The sequence below is a fragment of the Cordyceps militaris genome (assembly GCF_000225605.1).
Source record: "Cordyceps militaris CM01 unplaced genomic scaffold CCM_S00008, whole genome shotgun sequence".
Classification (NCBI taxonomy): domain Eukaryota; kingdom Fungi; phylum Ascomycota; class Sordariomycetes; order Hypocreales; family Cordycipitaceae; genus Cordyceps; species Cordyceps militaris.
In genome coordinates this window covers 265,014-286,285 of record NW_006271976.1, presented here as the reverse complement: position 1 = coordinate 286,285, position 21,272 = coordinate 265,014, and the positions used below count along the sequence as shown (strand labels likewise).

The 21,272-nt window shown below is 30.2% G+C and overlaps 4 protein-coding genes across 4 annotated transcripts in view; 2 read left to right on the top strand and 2 right to left on the bottom strand.

The window, feature by feature from the left end:
* Window positions 1-343: 343 nt before the first annotated feature.
* On the top strand, window positions 344-1,252 carry CCM_09174 (NAD dependent epimerase/dehydratase, putative; the record flags this gene model as incomplete). Its single annotated transcript, XM_006674308.1, has 1 exon — window positions 344-1,252. One exon carries the CDS (start codon window positions 344-346, stop codon window positions 1,250-1,252), a length of 909 nt encoding a protein of 302 aa, XP_006674371.1.
* A 310-nt stretch (window positions 1,253-1,562) lies between these two features.
* CCM_09173 (cell wall glycosyl hydrolase Dfg5, putative) lies at window positions 1,563-4,062 on the bottom strand (the record flags this gene model as incomplete). Its single annotated transcript, XM_006674307.1, has 5 exons — window positions 1,563-2,768; window positions 2,845-3,197; window positions 3,251-3,355; window positions 3,416-3,728; window positions 3,991-4,062. The coding sequence occupies 5 exons, from the start codon at window positions 4,060-4,062 to the stop codon at window positions 1,563-1,565; spliced, it is 2,049 nt and encodes a 682-aa protein (XP_006674370.1).
* Window positions 4,063-5,760: 1,698 nt separating this feature from the next.
* On the bottom strand, window positions 5,761-6,254 carry CCM_09172 (uncharacterized protein; the record flags this gene model as incomplete). The annotated part of the gene is made up of 2 exons (XM_006674306.1): window positions 5,761-6,152; window positions 6,221-6,254. 2 exons carry the CDS (start codon window positions 6,252-6,254, stop codon window positions 5,761-5,763), a joined length of 426 nt encoding a protein of 141 aa, XP_006674369.1.
* A 452-nt stretch (window positions 6,255-6,706) lies between these two features.
* Window positions 6,707-21,272, top strand: part of CCM_09171 (uncharacterized protein) — a gene marked incomplete at both ends in the record, with an annotated part of 18,232 nt that continues 3,666 nt past the window's right edge. The window contains 31 exons of the mRNA XM_006674305.1: window positions 6,707-6,733; window positions 7,164-7,179; window positions 7,655-7,663; window positions 7,978-7,983; window positions 8,459-8,471; window positions 8,965-8,969; window positions 9,366-9,395; window positions 9,849-9,859; window positions 10,449-10,454; window positions 10,916-10,939; window positions 11,412-11,420; window positions 11,996-12,003; window positions 12,483-12,492; window positions 13,092-13,100; window positions 13,607-13,613; window positions 14,112-14,123; window positions 14,449-14,454; window positions 15,043-15,047; window positions 15,459-15,473; window positions 15,994-16,005; window positions 16,585-16,599; window positions 17,080-17,085; window positions 17,458-17,475; window positions 18,044-18,052; window positions 18,647-18,676; window positions 19,193-19,199; window positions 19,637-19,641; window positions 20,037-20,043; window positions 20,098-20,103; window positions 20,650-20,663; window positions 21,113-21,117. Coding sequence (XP_006674368.1) covers window positions 6,707-6,733; window positions 7,164-7,179; window positions 7,655-7,663; window positions 7,978-7,983; window positions 8,459-8,471; window positions 8,965-8,969; window positions 9,366-9,395; window positions 9,849-9,859; window positions 10,449-10,454; window positions 10,916-10,939; window positions 11,412-11,420; window positions 11,996-12,003; window positions 12,483-12,492; window positions 13,092-13,100; window positions 13,607-13,613; window positions 14,112-14,123; window positions 14,449-14,454; window positions 15,043-15,047; window positions 15,459-15,473; window positions 15,994-16,005; window positions 16,585-16,599; window positions 17,080-17,085; window positions 17,458-17,475; window positions 18,044-18,052; window positions 18,647-18,676; window positions 19,193-19,199; window positions 19,637-19,641; window positions 20,037-20,043; window positions 20,098-20,103; window positions 20,650-20,663; window positions 21,113-21,117 — 362 coding nt within the window. The remainder of the gene's footprint in view (window positions 6,734-7,163; window positions 7,180-7,654; window positions 7,664-7,977; window positions 7,984-8,458; window positions 8,472-8,964; window positions 8,970-9,365; window positions 9,396-9,848; window positions 9,860-10,448; window positions 10,455-10,915; window positions 10,940-11,411; window positions 11,421-11,995; window positions 12,004-12,482; window positions 12,493-13,091; window positions 13,101-13,606; window positions 13,614-14,111; window positions 14,124-14,448; window positions 14,455-15,042; window positions 15,048-15,458; window positions 15,474-15,993; window positions 16,006-16,584; window positions 16,600-17,079; window positions 17,086-17,457; window positions 17,476-18,043; window positions 18,053-18,646; window positions 18,677-19,192; window positions 19,200-19,636; window positions 19,642-20,036; window positions 20,044-20,097; window positions 20,104-20,649; window positions 20,664-21,112; window positions 21,118-21,272) is intronic.

Here is a 21,272-nt window from a genome sequence, read left to right as displayed (position 1 = left end):
GAGTAGTTGGAAAAGGAAAAAGGGATACGGTGTTGACGGAATTCCGCCAAGGCTTGTCCCACATCCCCGGTCACCGGCTGTGGGGCGGCGGAACTCCGCCGTGTGACGGGCGGCAAGGCCGGAGCTTACAGACTTAGGGCCGTCGTCCGCGGAACACGGCTTAACCCCATCCCAGCGACCGGCAGCTGGTCGCAGGAGGTAGTGAGTCTGATTAAACATGGACTACTTATATAAGAGCTCACTTTGTCGACAAAACTTGCGAAACCATCCCAATTACACGCCATTCAAACCTCACAGCTCTTACCCAAATCCCCCATCACAAATCTTCTGCCAAACACCAACCATGAAGGTTTTCATCTGCGGCATCACCGGCAACCAAGGCTCCGCCCTCGCCCGTCTGCTGCTGCCCTCCATCCCCGTCGTCGGGCTCACCCGGTCGCCCTCATCAGCGCCCTCTCTTGCGCTCATCTCCCTGGGCGCCGAGCTCCACACGGGCTCCTACACGACGCCCGGGGTGCTCGCGGCCGCGCTCGCCGACTGCACGGCGCTGTTCCTGAACCCGGTGCCGAGCATGACGGACCCTTCCTCCGAGCTTCGCGACGGGCGCGCCATCCTCGCCGCCGCCGCCCACATCACCCACATCGTGCACTCGACCGCCCTCGGCGTCGACAACGCCACGCACGCCCCCGACACGCTCGTCGCCAAGATGCTGCACGAGAAGCACCTTGTCGAGGACGCCGTGCGCGCCGCCGCCGTGCCGTCGTGGACCATTCTGCGCCCGGGCAACTTCATGGCCAACTACGTGGGCGCGGCCGCCGCCGCGCGGCAGCAGGAGCTCGTGCAGACGGGCGTGTCCACCAGCGCGTTGACGCGCGACACGCTGCTGCCGCTGGTCGACGTCGCCACCATTGCGGCGTTTGCGCGCGCGGCGCTGCTCGACCCCGCCCGGTTCCACGCCCAGGAGATCGCGCTGGCCGACGAGCTGCTGACGCTCGACGATGTGCTGGCCAAGCTGGGCGCGGCGGCGGGAAGGAAGATGCGGGCAGACTACTTGGCCGAGGACGAGGTGGCGGCGCGCAGGGCGACGGACTTCATGGTGGACATGCAGTTTCTCATGCGCGGGCTCGCGCGGTTCGTCGACGTCGACAAGGTCAAGAGCTGGGGCGTGCCGACGAGCTCCTTTGATGCGTTTCTGGAGAGGGAGGCGGCGCTGGTCAAGGAGACATATGGTGCCGCAGGCGGGTCGGCATAGGGTGGTCGGCATGGGACGGGGTGCAAGTGGCAACTGGCAGGACTGGATGAATCATATATGTGGCCCTGTACAGGTGTCTTCTATTCCATCGCTATGGAAAATTACCATGGACACTCCTTCACTAAACAAACGCCGACTCCCGCTCCAATGAATACATGTCGCTTTAAGCCCCATCTATATAGATGTATCAATGAACGCCAGGTCTTACAAGAAAGATTGATATGAGTGTATCAAAACGCCAAAGCAATCCCAAGAAACAAACGCCAAGATGCGACAAAGAGTAACACAGAGCCACGAGGCTGGTACTGCACTACCTACTACCTTGCGTATCAACCGGCGAAATGCGATCCGCGTCATTGCTGGTAATGACCTGGCTCACCGGGGCTGCGCGCGTCGCCGAATTACGCCATCCAATGGGCATGTTAGACAGTCGGCGGGTGCTATTGTTGCTGTCGCTGCGCACCCGGTTGACCGTAACCGGCATCTGCTGTATCGCCTTGTCGCTGATGCGCGAGCTGCGCGAGCTGACGTAACCAGTGGTAGCCTGAGCGCCCTTTTCATTCGTTGGCGAGCTGCGGCGGCCGCCGGCTGCTGCACCGACAAAGACACCGGCTCCAGCTCCGGCGGCCACCCCACCAGTCACGGTGGCCTTGAAGTTGGCAACAGAACCCTTGACCTGGGCCAACATCTTCTTATCCGACGTCTCATCAAAAAGTAGCCAAGCGACGGCGCTGAAGAGGCCGGTCAAGATGGCCAAAGTGAGAAAACTGGCAGCGGCCTTCATTCCGGCGGTTGGAGGGGTATAGTTGAGGGTGGGATCCTTTCTACCAATGTCGCCGGCGCCCGCATTGACATCGCCCTCGCTGGTGCCGCCCGAAGCGGCCGTCTTGGGGACTCCGCGGCTCTTGATGGTAGTGGATAGTAGGACTTCCAAGGCGGCCATTTGTTGGCCGACGCCGGTGGTCCCGTCGTACTTGCCCTCGTTTCTCGCCCATTTCAAGCCACACATTCTACCATTGCTGCCTCCAACACATTGGTTCACGGCAGCCTTGGCAGAGGCTTTGAGATAGGGAATTACGGTATCGTACGTGTCTGGGGCCCACTGGGTGGCCGCGGCGAGCCATCGGGACAAATAGGCCTTGAAGGATTGCTGATCAATGTTGCAGCGGTCGACGGGTTCGCAGGCGACCTCGGACATGATGTCGTTGTTGTCGCCGACGAAGAAGACTTCAGACCCTTTGATGAGGCCATCGAGGCGATCTTTCCAAGTCTTGGATTCGGTATGGTTGTACATGGCGGCCGCGCCGAGAATGAAGCCGCCGGCGTTGTAGCTGAACTGGTAGGGACTGAAAGTGGTACAGTTACTACCAATAGCGGCACCGTCAATGACGTAGTAGGTTTCGTTGTTGATGAATCCAGTCGACCACATCCAATCCCAAGTCCTCTCGGCCCAGTCCGCATACGTTTGGTTTCCGGTGTAGAGGGCGAGTCGTGCGCCGAGGGCAAAGAAGCAGGCCTGGGAAATGGAGTTCTGGGGAGTGTCAGCGGAAGATGCGGCGGGCAAAGTTCAAGGTAGTGTAGCAGGAATGCACCTTGTAATCGTAACCCTTGTTCCATTGGTAAATCTGCCAACGCAGGCCGCCATTGCAGTCTTGGGTATCCCAGCGGGCGGCTTGGGTGTTGAAGACGGCCTGGGCGAGGGCGAGCCACTGGGGCTTGTCGGCTGGGGGGTTAGGAAAGTTGTATTCGGCGGCGGACATGACAGCAAGGCCCCAGAAGCCTTGGTCATCATTGCCCTCGGTCAGGGTCTGGTTGTTTGGCATGTAGTCCCTGTTGGTGCCGACCTGAAAGAGCAGGCCGTCGGAGACTAGTTGGTTGTACCCGTCGTCGCCAGTGTAGTACCAGTAATCAATGAGGGCGCCAAACATGGCACCGGCTTCCCACCCTTTCAGGATATTAATAGAAGACCAAAAAGACGGTGTTTGGGGCGCAACGAACAATAGTATGGTGAAGGCAGCAGACCGGGGATGCCACCAGGTTTGTCGCCAGAGTAGAAGGAAAGCATGTCGTCGGCGAGGCCCTTGGCGGTCTCTTTTATGGATTCTGCGCATTTCAAGGTCAGTGGTGGACAGTCAGTCCATTTGACGGCGTGTCAAAACGTACGTTGTGAGGTCAGGTCTAAGCTATAGCCGGCAGCTTGGACAAGGCGACCAGTGAGGAGCAGCCAAGCCATGAGGGCACGGCCAAGGCGCGATGCTCTCGATACGGCGGCAAGCATGTCGATTTCAGCACTGCCTTGTCGCAGTTGTTGTGTGTACTGTTTGGGAAGAGAAAATGGAGTTGAAAATCTAGGTGGCGGACATGGAACCCATGGGGATAAGCGAGAGACTTGGGGTTTGTTGTGTGTCGTAGTTCGAAACAAGTCCAATGCAATGGTGGAGGGTGGCGGCCCAAAGTCTGTTAAGCGGGTAACTACCTAAGGTACGTAGGCAAGTGTGAGGTGTATCGTGTATGTCGTCGGCTGCTACTCAAGGTCGGAAGGTCGTTTGAGAAGCGGCGCGGGGGAAATGACGGTGAGATTTGAGCGTCGACGGAGAGGACGACGGAAGATGGGGTTCGTCACGAGAGGAGAGGGGGGGGAGGAAGCAGAGGATGGGAACGAAGCAAACGCGACGTCAGAAGAAAGAAACGAGGCTTTGGGGACGGCTGGTGGTTGTTGCGGGTGCCACGCCACTCACTGACCACAGCCAGCGCCAGTAGGGCGATGGTGACCACTGGTACATGCTGTAATAGGAGGTACCTCTTGTCATGGTGAGGGGAACGAATGCGAAAGCGGCAAGGCGCTGGAGGTCGACCAGCAGATGGTTGGAGCTAAGCCTGGTCGCCCAGCGGATGGTTGATGGCTAGCAGCTGCCAGCCGGGCATAAATACGAGGACGGAGCCCAGAATACCTGGCGCTAAACCCCAAACCATACAGGGATGGAGTGGTCGATCCGGGGACCCAACTAGCCTGGAATCAGCCTGGAATCATGCAAGTCCGTGGTTAGCAGCGAGCGAGGCTGGGCTGGTCGGTTGGTTGGCAGCAGTCACCAGGTACGTTTGACGCTGTGTGCAGTCGGTCATGAAACAGGCACCTGAAGGATCATGTTGTTACAGAGCAGGTACAGATAGGTACGTACGAATTAGTTACAGATTAGTAATAATGAATACGAGTCTCACGCATCTTAGCTGCAACCATCCCAGCCATGTCCCCCGCACCAGCCACCAGCCTAGCCACACCCACTGTAGTGTACTCGGTACGGGCTACAACAAGCTCATGGGCGCTACGGAAAGCCACCCAGCCACCAGCGCGCCCGCTAATAAATACATAAACCAAGTGTTGTTGTCACAGCACGTACTGGTAAGCGTGTATAGGAGGTCCGTCATGATCCCCATCAGACAACTCGGCGCCGGCCCGGAAAACGTGCACTCGTCTTGGCTATCCGCCTCGTCTGTACATATTATGGGCAACTATTAGCATGGTTTCCCATTTCATTTTGTTGTTGCTCATCTAGTCAACATAGTCGTCACCACTCACTAGTTGCATTCACTTTTCCACCGCGTCATGAACCCAGATATCTGGCAGCTGTCATGGAAACCGTGTAGACGGGAATGCGTGAGCAAGATCCTCTTCAATTACAGGTATTATTCTACATCGTCCATCATCAATGGGACTTTCATCATCCTGAGCAAAAGCACCACATTCACTCCTACACCAGCATGAGAAAAAGCTGCGCAGAGAAGCCTGTTTTGATCAGCAACAGGATGCGGCTGCTGCTAGCGTCTTCTTTTGCAAAGACTTGATTGACAAGTCCAAACAAGTGCTCATTCGTTGCATTCCGATCGTTTTCTCTCAACTGGAGAATCAGTATTGTCCGGGAGCGGCGCCTTCCTGATAGACTCCGCATTGATGAGAAACGCCCCCAGACTAGACCAGAACATTCCAATCAATGGACCGATGTGAAACATTGGACCGATATGGAAACGGCAATTTGAAGACAAAAGGTCAAATAACGGCCAGCAAAGTGCCCTGCACAGGCGGCGGCCATCTACAGTGTCAGCTGTCTCTTCAGAGCATGGTTTCGGCGCAGTGCATGGCCGTCCTGGCCAGCAATTCCAGTGCCTGCTCAATTGTAAGGTAGGTACCTGGCGTCCCCTTGGGACAGCCTGAAGAGTTCTGCCCCAAGTCATGGACTCTCTGCCTATCGTCTGCTCGATTTTACTATTGTCAACCCAACGACGTTGACTTGCCAGTGGCCGTTGGCAGGCTTACTACTGCAGCATTCGACCCAACAAGCAGAAGCATATAAATATACATTTTCACACAATTTGAACACGTAATGAGACAATAATGAACTACATTATATTAACTAACTAACTAATCCGCCGCAAGTTATAGTATATACCTACTATTACTTCATTCATAGTGCTCTGAGTTGATTAGTGTAAATGCCTCCCCCAAGCGCTGCCTATCCTAGAAAACTGACACCAACAGCTGACTTGACCGTACCACCAGCACCTGGCATTAGCCCTTTAAGCATCTCGGAAAGTGTTGCAAGAGCGTCAATCAGCTTAATCAATGGCTTCATGTCTCCCGTGCTCGACACCGGGGGATCTGCAGGGATCTCGGCTGGGGGAAGTTCGGCTGGGACCTCAGCTGGGGGCATTTCGGCTGGGACCTCAGCTGGGGGGACTTCGGCCGGGACCTCTGTTGGTACTTCTGTACCAGTGTCGCCGGGGACAGGTGTTGTTGTATCTACCGGAGCATCCGTTCCGGGGAGTCCTGCTGCGCCAGTTGTTCGAGCAGTAAGACTCCCGCGACCAGAGACACCCAAGTACCTTGCAGAAGAGATAGCAGCAACTAATTACTCTGTTAGTGTCTTGAAAATTACCGGCAGTTTGAAGAGAGATTGGAGAGAGCAGACTTACAAGCCAAGATAGCAGTAGTGGTAATGCGAACCATCTTGCCTGGTTATAGGGCTGTTTTGAGAAAGAGAGATGAAGTCCTTGGTAGCTCTACTCTGGAAATGGTCTGATGATGGGAATGGTCGGATGGTGAGAATGGAGGAAGAAGTGTAGCTCACTTAGTGTTGTTGATGTGAAGGAGTACAAATCCAGAGTCTGGTATAAAGGGAGACATGCACAAATTTATAGCTCAAATCCGTACCTTTTGGACACATATCGCATGAAAAGCATTTCCCATCTCTTAATACCCATAATATAATCTATTACCGTCCTAAATGTTGCGTACACCGCATTCACTACCATACGAGTCAACCATGCTTATGCCCAGCCCTGGGAGAGGCTTAGTATAATGCAACGATTCAGTGGCATTTATACAGGCGACTATGCAGCACTTTATAGTAGCTTGCTATTAAAGAAGTAGGATTATTTGACTATGCATAAATTTTTTCTATGAAGGGCTGGCTCCTGCGGCAACACGTAAGTAGCAATGTTCTCATGAATTATATAAGCAGGCTAATATAGACATTAGATAACTAGTTATAACTAAGAGTAATTTTATATAGTAGAGTTAAAGAATAATATATATTAGAACTTATAGCTATTTTTACCTTATTCTTTCTTAACTAGAAAGGGAAATTCCTTCTTTTTTATACCTATTTTCTAGTTTAACTAATTAGCCTAATTATACTCCTTTAGTATATCTTTTTATTACCTAATTCTATTAATAATTAAAATTAGTTTTTTAAATTTAATTCCTTTATTTATATATTATTATCTTTTTTTAGCTTTTTATTATAAATAGGTTTTTAACTAATTATATATACTATAATCTTTATTTAAATTATAATATACCTTTTAAGTAGATTTCTTTTTTTTTTACTTATATTACTTTAAAGAAGTATTTTAGAATTTAATTAAAAATAGTATTTTTTAATAAATTAATCTTTTATAACTACTTTTATTAAATTAAAGAATATTTAAGTTCTTTATATATATAATTCTTTTTAATCTTATTATAATTACTTTATTTTCTTTTTCTTTTTATATTTATTAACTTATTTATATTATTTTCTTTAATTATTTAAAAATAAAGTAATAATAGCTTTAATAATATACTATTTTCTAATAATATAATCTTATTATAATATATAAAATAAGGTATTTTTAATAATTATATAGAAATATTTAAATTACTTTTAATTTTTTAAAAGGCTAGTTTCTTTTTTTTTATTTATTATTTTTAATATACTTTATTTTTATTCTTTTTTTACTTATAAAGAAACCTTTAATCTTAATAATATTATTAACTTTAAATATATTATCTTTATTTTAAAGTATTTATAAGGTATTAATAACTTAAATTTAATAAAGTAGTCTTAACTTTTAACTCCTATAAAGGTTTAAAAGGTAAATAATATATTTATTATATTTAATTTTAAAAGTATATACTATTTTTTTTAATTATTTTATTTTTTATTAACTTTTAATTTTAATAATATAAACTTAAATAATATTATTATATTATCTTTTACCTCTTTAGGCTTAAATAATATTAATAATTATTCTCTTACCTCTAGTTTAGTTAAAAAAGATACTTAAATATCTTTAAAAACCTAAAGAAAGTTTATAACTATAATTTAAACTACTATATATACTTTTAATAGTCTTTATAAGGTCTTATATATAATATATATATATTTCCTTATAAGAAACCTTTAAAGTTATAAGTATTATTATATTATAACTTTAATTAATATTATTTCTTTTTATTATAATAAGTTAATAAGTTATTATTTTAAATATTATATAAAAAAAACTTAATATTAAGTTATTAAGTTTATACTTTTTTTTATCTTTTTATTCTTAATTATATTTTAATTAAGTCTTTTAAGAATCCTTTCTTTTTATATATTTTACCTTAACTTCTAGTTATAAAAATTAACTTTCTAAATAATCTTAAAGCTATTAGTTTTTTAATTATTAATAAAATAAATTTCTTTACTTCTATATTATTAAAAATTATAAAAGAGTTTATAATTAAAGCTTTTCTTATTAAATAATACTAGACTTTAATAGGTCTTAAGGCTTATAAAAAGGAATAGAATTCTATTTAAACCTTTTTTAGGATAATAATAACTATAAATAAATATAAGTCTTTTAACTTATTTTATAAATATAAAATTATATTTAATATTTATTTAGCTAAATTAGAATAGTATAAAGTTATTATAGATTATTTAATAAAAAATCTTATTAATAAATAATAAGATTATTTTATACCTTTCTTATATCTTTTATTTCCCTTTTTTTTATTAGTATTTAAAGATATTATTATTAGGTTTTAATTTAAATTAAACTTTTATTACTTTTAAACTTTATAATCTTAATTAAATCTTAAAAATAAATAAATAACTATAATAATAGGTTTCTTATAAATCTATTTATTAGTATATCTTTTATTAAAATATATAATACCTTAAATAATTTATATTAATATTCTTATTAAAGCTATAAATAATAAATATTAATATATTATAATTTAATATTAATTCTTTAATTTCTAGTTATAACTAAATAAATTATTTATTAATTATTATAAAAAATTTTATAAGGTAGTCTAAGAATAATATCTATTTCCTAGAAAAGATATTTAAATATAACTATTTCTTTTATAGTATTTTAAAAAGCTAATAATTTAGCTTTTATAGTAGAAGTTATTATTATATTTTAATATAATACTTTCTAGGCTATAATTCCTTTAAAAAGGATTATAATAAATTCCTAACTAGATCTCTTTATATCTAAATTATTAGTATATAAGGTATTACTTACTATTTATAAAATAATTACTTTTTTATTTTTACTATATATAATATAGTAATCTTTAATATTAAAAAGATATTAAATAATATAAATAGCTATATTAAAATATATTTAAGATAGGTTTATTAAATAATAAGATAGTATTAATACTATAAATATAATATTTACTTTTATTATAATTAATATATATAAAATTAACTTAATAATTTTTTAATATCTTTTTACCTTTTTTAATATTATTTATCTTATTCTTTTAATAAATTACTACTATAATAAAGGAGTTTAGACTTAATTAAGACTAATTACTTTAAACTTAGTTATAATCTTCTTTATATATACTTTATAAGAAAACTATACTATTTTCTTCTTTTAATTATAAATAATCTTAACTCCTAAGAACTATAATACCTCTCCTTAATTATATATTCTATATTTCTAAAGTAACTTATAAGTAAATTTATTCTTTTTCTTTATAGCTTCTTTTTTATTTAAAATAATAATATTATTAATAAAAAAAATAATATATATTAACCTCTTTTTATTAAAAAAAAGGTATAATTCTTCTTTATATTATATAAACCCTAGCTTTATTAATATACTAGTAAATTCTAAATACTAAAAGAGTAATAAGTTTTATAACCTATAAAGTACTTAATTTAGTAGAATATTATAATCTACTTTTTTTTAAAATTTACTAATAAATTTATTATTTCTTAGAATCCTAATAGTAGCCTATATAGAACTTTATTTAATAAGTTCTATTTATTAGTATATAAAAAGGTATTTTTAATATTAAATTATTAAGAATTAAGGTTATATTTTATTATAAGTATTATTATTATTTAGAAGGTTTATATTATTAATATAACTATATATATTTCTTCTTAACTATTAATTAGTTATAAATCCCTTTATATATAGATTTATACTTTATACTTAATTAGGACTTTATTAGTATTAAATTTATATATAAATACCTATTTAAAAGGTAAAATATATCTCTTTTTAATATTTCTATATATATAGGTTTAAGTCTTTATTTTATTAAAGGCCTATATTTTATTAAGACTTATTTCTTTAAATTAGGTCTTAAAAGTATACTCTTTAATCTTATTCTATTCTTAAAATAGAAGTAGTAAATTATTAATATAATATAACTACTTATCTTTTCTAATATTCTAAGTCTAATTATTATCTAATTATCTATTTTAAAATATATATTTTAGTATTATAAATAATATCTATAATTCTTTATTATTATATTTTTTTAAGTTAATATAGTAAAGATTAATTATATACTCTTTTTTTTTAATAATAATTTTAGTAATTAGAGTATAATAAAGGCTAATTTTATCTTTTTTTATATTAGCTTCTAGTTATTTTTAATCTTCCTTTTAATTCTTTTACTTTTATAAATAGTCTTTTTAAGAATAAAGATTAGGCTTTTTATAGTTACTTTCTAAATTTCTAATTATAATTTAAAGTCTTTTATAACTATATCTTATAAATATAGATTATAATCCTTTTTAATAAGCTTTTTCTAAGTTATTAGCTTATCTTTATTAAGTAGGTATAGACTTATCTCTTTATCTTAAGTAATAAAAGGTTAAATTCTTATTTTCTAGGTATTTTTTATATATAAATCTTATAATTTTAATTTTATTTAAGAGTTAAATAAATATATATATATTTAGTTATTTTCTCTTACTCCTAAGGCTAAATTATTAATATCTTTTTCTTAGCTTATATCTTTAAATAATTCTAATATATTCTTAAGTAAAAGTATATTATCTATCTTATTACCTATTATTATTCTTATATTATTATTATTTTTAGTTTCTATTTTTAATATTAAAGATAGTATATTACTTTTTAAAATTCTAATATTATTTAAATTTACTTTTTAAGTTTATATAATATATTTATTAGATATTATAGTATCTTATATTTTATAACTATTTTATTTAGATTTACTTAAATCTTATAACTTATTTTAAGGATTTAGGTTAAGAATAGTATTTTATAAAGTTATTAAAAAAAAATATTTAAGTCTAAATTCTATAGTTAAATTTTAACTTTCTACTTTTATTAAGAACTCTATCTTCTTCTCTAGTTTTAACTTAATAATTCTATCTTTATTCTTTATTTTTAAAGAATAGAATATATTTTTATTAAATTTAATATTCTTTATTATAATAATATAATTAAATTAAGGTATTTATATTTAGTATAGGTTTAATACTATATAACTAATTAAATAACTAATATATTCTTTAAAGTATACTTTAAAGTTCCTTTTATTAACTTCTTTTTTTTATTTTTAATTAAGAAGGTATACTTAGTATTTATATATATATTACCTTTTTATATTAATCCTTTTACTAATTATATACTTAGTACTTTATCTACTCTCTTTAAATTATAAATTTATTTTTTATAATAATAATTTATATTTATATACTTTCCTTAAGCTATTTTTAAGTAAAAAGGTAGCTATTTTTATTACTTTAAACTATAAAGCTATAAGTAGTCTTAAAGATATTATTAAGATAAGTATTTTCTTAATAACTATCCTTCTAGACCTCTTATTTAACCTATTTAATTTATAGATATATATTAATATAGCTTTAATTTTAATTCTTAATTCTTTTATTTATTTTTAATATTTTATAAGAGTATCTTTATAAATTATAGCCTTTTTATTATTATATTTTATAATAAAGATCTTAAAGTTAAATTACCTTTTAATCTATATTATAAAGTTCTTAATTATAAAGAAAAAGGTTTTAGTATTTTTAAAAATAATTAAAATAAAATAGATTAAATTAATATATTTATCTTATATTATAAAAAGAAAGCTTATTCTATTATAATTTAAAAGGTATTCTTATAAATCCTATTTAATTTTCTTAAAAGGTTAAATAGTAAATATATTATTAGTTTCTTTATTAATAATATTTTCTATTAAAATAATACTATATACCTTATAATCTAGATATTATATTCTAATAATTTAGTTATTAATTAATTCTTAAATTAAAGCCTTAAGTAATTCTTTTTTAAGGTATCTTAATTATAAATACTATAAATAACTATCCCCCTTTTTAAAGAAAGATATTTCTTTTAATATATAATTAAGATTATATCTAAGGGTACTTAAGATTATTTTTTAAAATACTAGCTTCTTTAGTTATTAAATTAGTTTATATTTAAAGAATAGAATATTATCCTTTTTATATAATTAAGCTATATAGTAATTATTCTTAAGTATACCTTCTTTTAAAGTATTATTATAGCTATTAATTTAAAGCCTAGTTTTAGCTTTTAGAATACTAGCTAAGATTAAATTTATATAGAAGCTAGGAATATAATAAATATTTATTAAATAAAAGTTAATTCTTAGCCTATTAAGGGTAGTTAAGATATATTTTATAATTCTTATTTCTATACTAATAATAGTAGATTAATAATCTTTAGTCTTAATTAAGATATTTTATAACTCTTTATAGGAATCTAGCTTAAAAAGGCTTTTATTATTTATAATATAATATAAGCTATAATTATTTAAAAGTATACTTTTATAGTATAGGTAGTAGTTTTTATAGATAGTAAAGAATATATTCTTTATAGGTTTAAGAGTATTTTTAAATAGAATATATATATTATATTCTTTCTATAGCTATTTTTTTTTACTTATAGATACTTTAAGAGTAGCCTATTTAGGTTTATTTATAATTTCTTTAATTTTCTTTATTTAAAATTTATTTATATTTATATCTAGTTTAGAAGAACCTAGGTATATCTTTTAGATAATATAGTATTCTTCTAGCTTTTATAAATAAGTCTAATCTTTCTTCTAATAAAGGTAGTTATATCCTTACTTTTTAGATTTCTTTCTTTATTTATTATTTAATATAAGGAAAGTATTCTTAATTAACTTCTTATATTTTAATTCCTTTATATTTTCCTTAAATATATTTATAGTAGTTTATATAAAGGAGTTAGGCTTAAGCCTACTCTAGCTAGACTTAGCCTAAGGCTACTATAAGTACACCCCTAGTATACCCTCTTTATATACTATAGTAAATAAATAGACTAGCTTTTCCTCCTCTTTTACTCTATAAAAGAGTTAATATTATTATAATACCTATCTATAAATACCCTAAGGCTAATCTTTAATAATTAACTCTTTTCTATATTAATACCTTTCTTATTTAACTAAAAGAAAAGCTAGTAAGATAAAAGTAATAATAGTAAAACTATAACCTAAATAATAGTTATTAATAGCTAAGGCCTACTAGGCACTCCTAGCCTAGATTATAGCTATAATAAAGTAGAATATATTCTTAAAAAAGGAGTTATAATAACTATAAGACCTCTTTAATACCTAGGCTATAGCTAGCTAAAACCCTTAAGGCTAGATAGTAGTATTAAGAAGTACCCCTTCCTTAGCTAACCTACTTATAGTCTAGTAAAAGCCTTTACTTATAGGGAAGAAGTTTAATAGTAATCTTAAGGTATTTATAGAATAAAAGTAAGCTATAGTATATAAGCTAAAGACTAATATAGACTTTATTAACTCTTTAAAGTCTTAATTTATATATATTTAAGTAAACCTTAATACTATATTATAATTAAAAGTTATTATATATTTTAAAGTAAATAGCCTTTAAAGTATAATAAACCTATATAAATTCCTAAGATACCTTAAGATAGTATTTAATAACCTTTATTAATAGTCTATAATAATAATAAACCTTAATATAATTTTATAAGATAATAAAGAGTCTTTTAATTATTATTATATATACTTTAAATAAGAATTAGCCTTAATTAATAGCTTTATATAATTAAATAAGGTTAAGTTAAATAAACTTTACCTTATATTATTAGTTATAATAAAGATACTTATAATTAGCTATAGTATCTTTTAAATAAACTATAATAATATAATCTAGATACTTTAAAAGGTAATAATTAACTTTAAATTATATAGAATTAAGAAGTAATACTAGGCTAAACTATAATAAAGACTATAAAGGTAGTATATAGACTATAAAAAGGATATTTAAATAATAAATATCTATACCTTTAGAATTAAACTAGCTATTAGTAGTATAACCCTAAGTAGTATATAGTTTAGAAAGTATATTATATAAGTATTTAAAGTAGTACTTAATATATACTAGGAGGTAAGGTAATACCTTTACTATAGGAAAATAGGCTATATAATTATAGCTTATAGGCTTAAGCTAGTTAGACTCTTAATATTAGTCTATATAAGTAGTATTTCTATAGGGAATTAGTCTAATAGCTTAGAAAAAGAGAATACCTAAGGATAAGTCTTCCTCTAGGTATATTAACTATAGTAAAAGGTTAGAAAGGAATAGATAAGTAAGATAAGGTAGTTTAAAAAGAGATAGCTAAATAAATAAATACTAAACTATTCCTTATCCCTACTATTCTAAAGGTATATATACTAATAAATACCCTTATTAACTTAGGCTATAAATACTATAAAATAATATAGAAGGGGGTAATAAATAGGCTATACCTTAAAAGAATCTTATTACTAACTAAATAAGGAATTAAACTAACTATAAAGAAAGAAGTATTAAAGTTTATAATATTTAATATAGTAAAGGTTAAAGTAGATATTAATAGCTAGGTATTCTTAATCCTACTCTATATAATACCTATATTATTAAAGCTAATAATACTTAGACTATTTTAGCTTACTTACTATAGGCTAGTAATAGATATAAAAAGGGGCTTTATTTACTTTAAAATAAAGTTATACTAGAAGATATATATAAAGGACTATAGAAAGAATAAAAAAGGCTTAATACTACTTAGTAGAAGCTAGTTTTACTACTAGCTTAAGGTAGACTTTAAAGAATATTATAAAGTAATATAGATTATATTAATAAGTATCTATAAGATTAATACTATTTTCTATTAAGAGCTAGTTAGAGAATAAATAGTCCCCTAGTAATATAAAGAGTTTAAAGACCTTTTCTAGGAAAAGAATATAATAGTATTATTACCTTATTAAGAAGGGTTTAACTATAAGATTAAGATTAAAACTAAGCTAAATAGTATATTAGAATAGCTACTATATAGCTACCTTTACTATATACCTTAAGACTAGTTACTAGAACTATAAAAGTAGCTAATATCCCTACTAAATAAGGGCTAAATAAGAGTAAGCTTATCCTTAGTTATAGTATTAATACTTTTAATAAAGAAATTAAATAAAAGGTAATACTTCTATATAGACTATAGAGGGCTTAATATAATCTTAAAAGATAATAAATACCTACTTCTATTTATTAAAAAGATACTATAGGCCTTCTTAATAGTAAAGTAGTATATAAAGCTTAATATCTATTTAGTATTCTATAGGCTATAGATAAAGATAAGGTCTAAAAAGTTTATAGTTTTCTAGACCTAGTTTAGCCTTTTTAAGTAGCTTATATACCCCTTTAGTTTCTTTAAAGCGCTAATAATATTCTAGTAGTATATTAACTATATACTAAGTAACTCCTTTATATATAATAGCCTACCTTAATAATATTTTAATCTATACTTTAAAGTCCTTATAAGACTATAAAGAGAAAGTATAGGTAATTTTAGGCTACCTTAAGGATATTAGTCTTTATATAGACTTAGCTAAGTATAACTTCTTTATAAAAATAGTAAAATACCTAAGATTTATTATATAGGTAAGGGTTTTACTAAAGCTAGACCTAAAGAAGATATATATAATTTATAATTAAGAAGTACTTACCTTAGTAAAAAGGGTTTAAAGCTTTAATAGATTTATAAACTTCTATTATAACTTTATTTTAGACTTCTTAACTATATAGGAGCTACTTACCTAGTTAATAAAGAAAGGTATACTATTTATATAGAATAAAAAGGAGGTAATTATATTTAAGATACTAAAATTGTTATTTTTATTAAGCCTATACCTAAGCCTTTAGGACCTAATAAAGGAGATATTAATAAAATTAAATACTTTTAGTATAAGACTAAGTAGCTATTTATTATAGGTTAATAAGGATAAGGTCCTTTAACTAATAGCTTACTACTTTATTAAGCTATTAACTATAGAATAGAACTATATAATTTATAATAGAGAGCTTTTAATAGTTATTATATACCTTAAAGTATAAAAGCCTAAGCTTTAAAGGTAAGAAAACCCCTTTATAATCTTAACTAATTATAAGAACCTTAAGTACTTTATAAAGCTATACCTACTATTAGAATAATAGACTAGGTAGGTAAAGTTCCTTTCTTAGTTTTAATTCTAGCTATACTACTAACCTAGACTACTAGTATAATAACTAAATACCCTTAGCTAGTAAAAGGTATATAAAGATAACTTAAAAAGGCCTTTAAAGGAGATTATAAGGCTAATTAATATTATAGTAATTATAGTAATAAGTATAAGTAAATAATACCTATTACTATTCTTAAACCTAGAGCTCTTAGTACTATAGGAAGATAGTATAGTAGTAAACCTAAGCTACCCTATTAAGTTAATAACTATATACTAAGGTACCTAGTCCTTTTTAAAGGAGGCTAAGACCTATAAATAAGTTATAAACTATACTATTTCTACCTACTAAGGGCTTTAGTTTAAAGGCTACCTATAGATTCTAAGCTAGGAACTACTAATAACTACCTTAATAAAAAGAGTATACTCCTTACTTATAATAATATACCTAGGGAAGAATACTATATTCTTATTACTTATATAAAACTACTACTAGTTAAGAATATCCTAAGATATAGTATACTATATTTAGAATTATAAGTATTTTAAAGTATATAAGTTAAAAAAACTATATTAAGGACTTTTATAGTTAATTCCTATTAAAGAGTAATACTAATAATAAATCTTAATTAACTTTATAATAGACCTATTAGCCTAGAAAAAAGGCTAGCTATATTTTTTAATAGTAATTATTAACTAACTATTAAAGTATATCTAGCTTAAGGTAATAAACTCTATAATAGTAAAAGACTATATAATATAGTTCCTTTTATACTAATAGTACTTCTATAGATTCCTTAACTAGCTTATAAGTAATAAAGGTTTAGACTAGGTTAATAAGTTCTAAAGAATACTATACTACCTAACTAATATTAAATAGCTCCTATTAATAGCCTTCTACCTCTAGATAAATAGTAAAATAAAGTAAGTAAACTAGGAAGTATAGGTAATACTTTAAGTACTAGTTATATACTCTTAGTATAACTAGCTTACCTAGTTACTAATAGCCTAGTTTATACTTAATAACTAAGACTTATTTATTATAAACTTTAGCCTAAACTTCCTACTATATAGCTATTATAAGCTAGCTATATAGTCTATAATAAGGCTACTAGTACCTCTTAAGTCTCCTATAAAAAGAGTAAAAGTATTCTTTAAGTATATTAAGGAGGGCTTAAAGCTAGCCTAGGCTATAATTATATATACCTAATAGTAGGTTAAAGAGGCTATAGATAACTCTTAATACTTTATAGAATATTTCTAAAAAGAGGATAAAGTATAACTCTCTTTATATAATATTATAATAATATAGCTAAATAAAAAACTTAACTAAGTCTAGGTAAAATATATAATAATAGTAATCTTAATACTATTAATAGTAATCCTTAATATACCTAGAAACCTTTATAAAATATTCTATATTAACCTTATTAAATAGGTTATAAATAATCCCTTTTTATTTTAAATATAAAGTAATTAAGCCTTTAAACTAATATTAGTTAAAAATAGGTTAGGCCTAAGGCTAACTTAAGAATATACTATTAAGGAAATCTTATATATATATTACTTACTAGGATAGGGTTATAAAAGAGAGGTACTTATTAAATAAGTAAGGTATTAAGACCTAACCTAAAAACTACTAAAGGTATTATAAAATAATACTATACTTATAAGATTTAAAGAATAATAAGGTAATACTTAAGATAATAATAAACTATATATAGCCTACTTTTATAAGACTAAATAAGTATAGTTTACTAGCTAATAATTAAGGCTATAATAAGTATAATATAAAAGTATAATACTTTATATAAATAAAGCTAGGTATTATACTAAGAATAGTAAGGACTTATAAGATAATAAAGAGTAATAATCCTTTTATTCTAAAGGGAGTATACTTCTATATTTATAGCTTTATTAGGTTTTTACTAAGCCCCTTAGTATATATAGCCTAGGCTACTAAAGGTTATTAATAAAAATAAAAAAGTAATATTAAAAATATAAATTATAAATATACTAATACTATATTAAAGCTATAGTATACTAGCTAGGTATAATAAAAGTAAAAAAGAAAAGAAAAGAAAAAATATAAAAATATAAAACTAAAAGTATATTAATACTATATTATTTTAAAAATATAACTATATAATAATAAAGTAAAGAAAAAAAGATAGTATAATATACCTATACTTATAGTATAAATTCTTAAAACTCTTTATTACTATTATTAATATCTTTAATAATAGCTATTAGATTAGAAGAGGTAGGGGTAGTACTATTACTAGCTAGGTTATAAGGTAATAGTAAAGAAGGGGGTAGGTATATTTAAATAGGTAATATTAAGTAATTATTAAGTAAAAGAAACTAATAATAAGAAAAGGAATAGTAGTAATATAAGTATAAATAAAAGTAAAAATAATAATAATATAAATAAAAATAGTATAAGTTATTATAATAATAGTAATAATAGCTATTAGACTAGTAGTATAAAAAATAACTATAATCTAAGTTATAGTACTTAATAGCTTAGTAGCTAGGTATTAAAGGGGTAGCTAGGTATTATAATATTATTAGGATAGTATTATTAGTAGCCTCCTAGTATATAGCCTAGGTTTATATTATTCCTTATTAAAATATAAGTAATAAACTAAAGAGAAAGTATATATACTTACTATAAGTATAATAAAGTTTTAGTTAATCTAACCTAATACTATATAGGTAAGGCTATTAAAGCTACTACTAGTATAGTAGCCTTAAGGTATTATTACTATTATAGTATTAGTAACTAAAGTAATAACTAGTATAATACTTAAGGTATTAAGTAGAGGTAGGGTACTAGTTAGGTTTATATAGGTATTAGCTAAAGTACTAGTAAAATAGTCCTAAGTATATACCTATATAGCTATTAGAACTATATATTTATACCCCTTAATATATATAATACTAGTTATTAGTATTATAATAGCCTTATTATTATTAATAAGTATTACTAAAGTATATATATATTAGTATAGATTAGGACTATTTATAAATAGGATAGGCTTTTAAATATAGGACTAGTAGCTTATAGTATAGGTAGTATACCTACTATTAGTATTTATAATATAATTTAGTACTATTATTTAGTATAAGTATAGAAGATATATAATATATAGGAAGTCTAGTTTATTATTAGACTAGTACTCTTTATTATTAGAATTACCTTATAAAGTATAGCTATAAATTATTTAATAACCCTTTTTATACCCCTCTAGGCTCTTATTATTACTAGGTAGTAGTAGTAAGGGTAGTATAATAGTAATAGCTAATATTATAAGTTATTACTATTATATTTATATATTATTATAAAATTATTTATAGTTTAAAAAGGAGTATTTTAAAAATATAGAGTTAATTAAAGGTTATAAGAAGTAGAAAAATAAAGTAGGTTAAGAAAAGGAGTAAGGAATTTATCTATAGAAGTAAAGGCTAACTAGGCTAAGAAATACCCTTTACTTTAAATATATTAATAATATAGTATATATATAATATACCTTATTTAATAATAATAAGAAAATAATTTACTATACCTAGGTAATAACTAATAGTATTAAAAAGCTAAATATAATATAACTAGCTATAGGTAGAGTAAAAGTAAGGCTAGTAAATACTAGCTACCTAGATAGCTATACCTAGAATAAGGGTAATTATAATATATAGACTACTTAAAAAAAATTCCTAAGTATAAAAGCTATAGTAAAAAGTAAGTAAACTAGGGTTACTATAAGAATATTCTTTAATAATATATATATAGGCTATAGGAGTATAGACCTTAGGTAATAACCTAGTATAGGTATAAAGTATATATTAAATATATACTAGCTTAAGTAAGTAAGGTATAGTAGGCCTATATTAACTTAGGTAATTATAGCTAATATAACTAGGGTGCTACTAGAGAGGGGGGGTATATAAAGGAGTTAGGCTTAAGCCTACTCTAGCTAGACTTAGCCTAAAACTACTATAGGCGCGCCCCTAGTATACCCCCTTTATATACTATAGTAGATAGATAGACTAGCTTTTCCTCCTCTTTTACTCTATAAGAGAGTTAATACCATTATAACGCCTATCTATAGATACCCTAGGGCTAGTCCTTAATAGTTTATAAGGTTTAATTTAATATTAAACTATTCTTTAGTAAAGTATTTATATTAATAAAATCCCTTTTTAAGAATATAGCTTATTTAGGTATTATTTTCTCTTTAATTATATCTAAAAAGTTAATAATAGCTATTAATCCTTCTATATTAAGAATTTAATAAAGTAGTACTATTTAATATACTTTTTTTTATATTTAGATTTAACTTAGTCTATTTAATACTATTTTTTTAATAGTTATAATTTATTTATACTTTCTTTTTATCTTTTACTTTACTTTTTTAGGATTTAAGGTAATAATAACCTTTAATTCTTTAAAAATATTCTTAAAAGTATATTAATTATAAATAGCTTTTAATTCTATTATCTTTATTTTAATAATTTTTTAAGCTTTTAAAAAAAGCTTAAAGTTTATAATAATACTAATCTAAACCTAGACTAGATTAATATTTTTTTACTTTTTTTTAATTATAATTATTATTTCTTTTTAAAAATCTATTACTTCTTTATAAGTAATTTTTAGGTTTATATAGTTAATATTTAAATATTTATCTTTATACTAAAGCTAAATAAACCTATAAGGCTTTAAATATAAATTACTATTAAAATAAAACTAGTTTAAGTCTATATAACTTTAGACTTATTTTAAAAATATATAGACTTTAAAGTAGAATTTTTATTTATATTATTATTTTAATTCTTTAAGCTTAAAATTAAAATAAGTTAAAATAGTTATTATTTTTTAAATTAATATATTAAAAAAAAAGAAAAGAGATT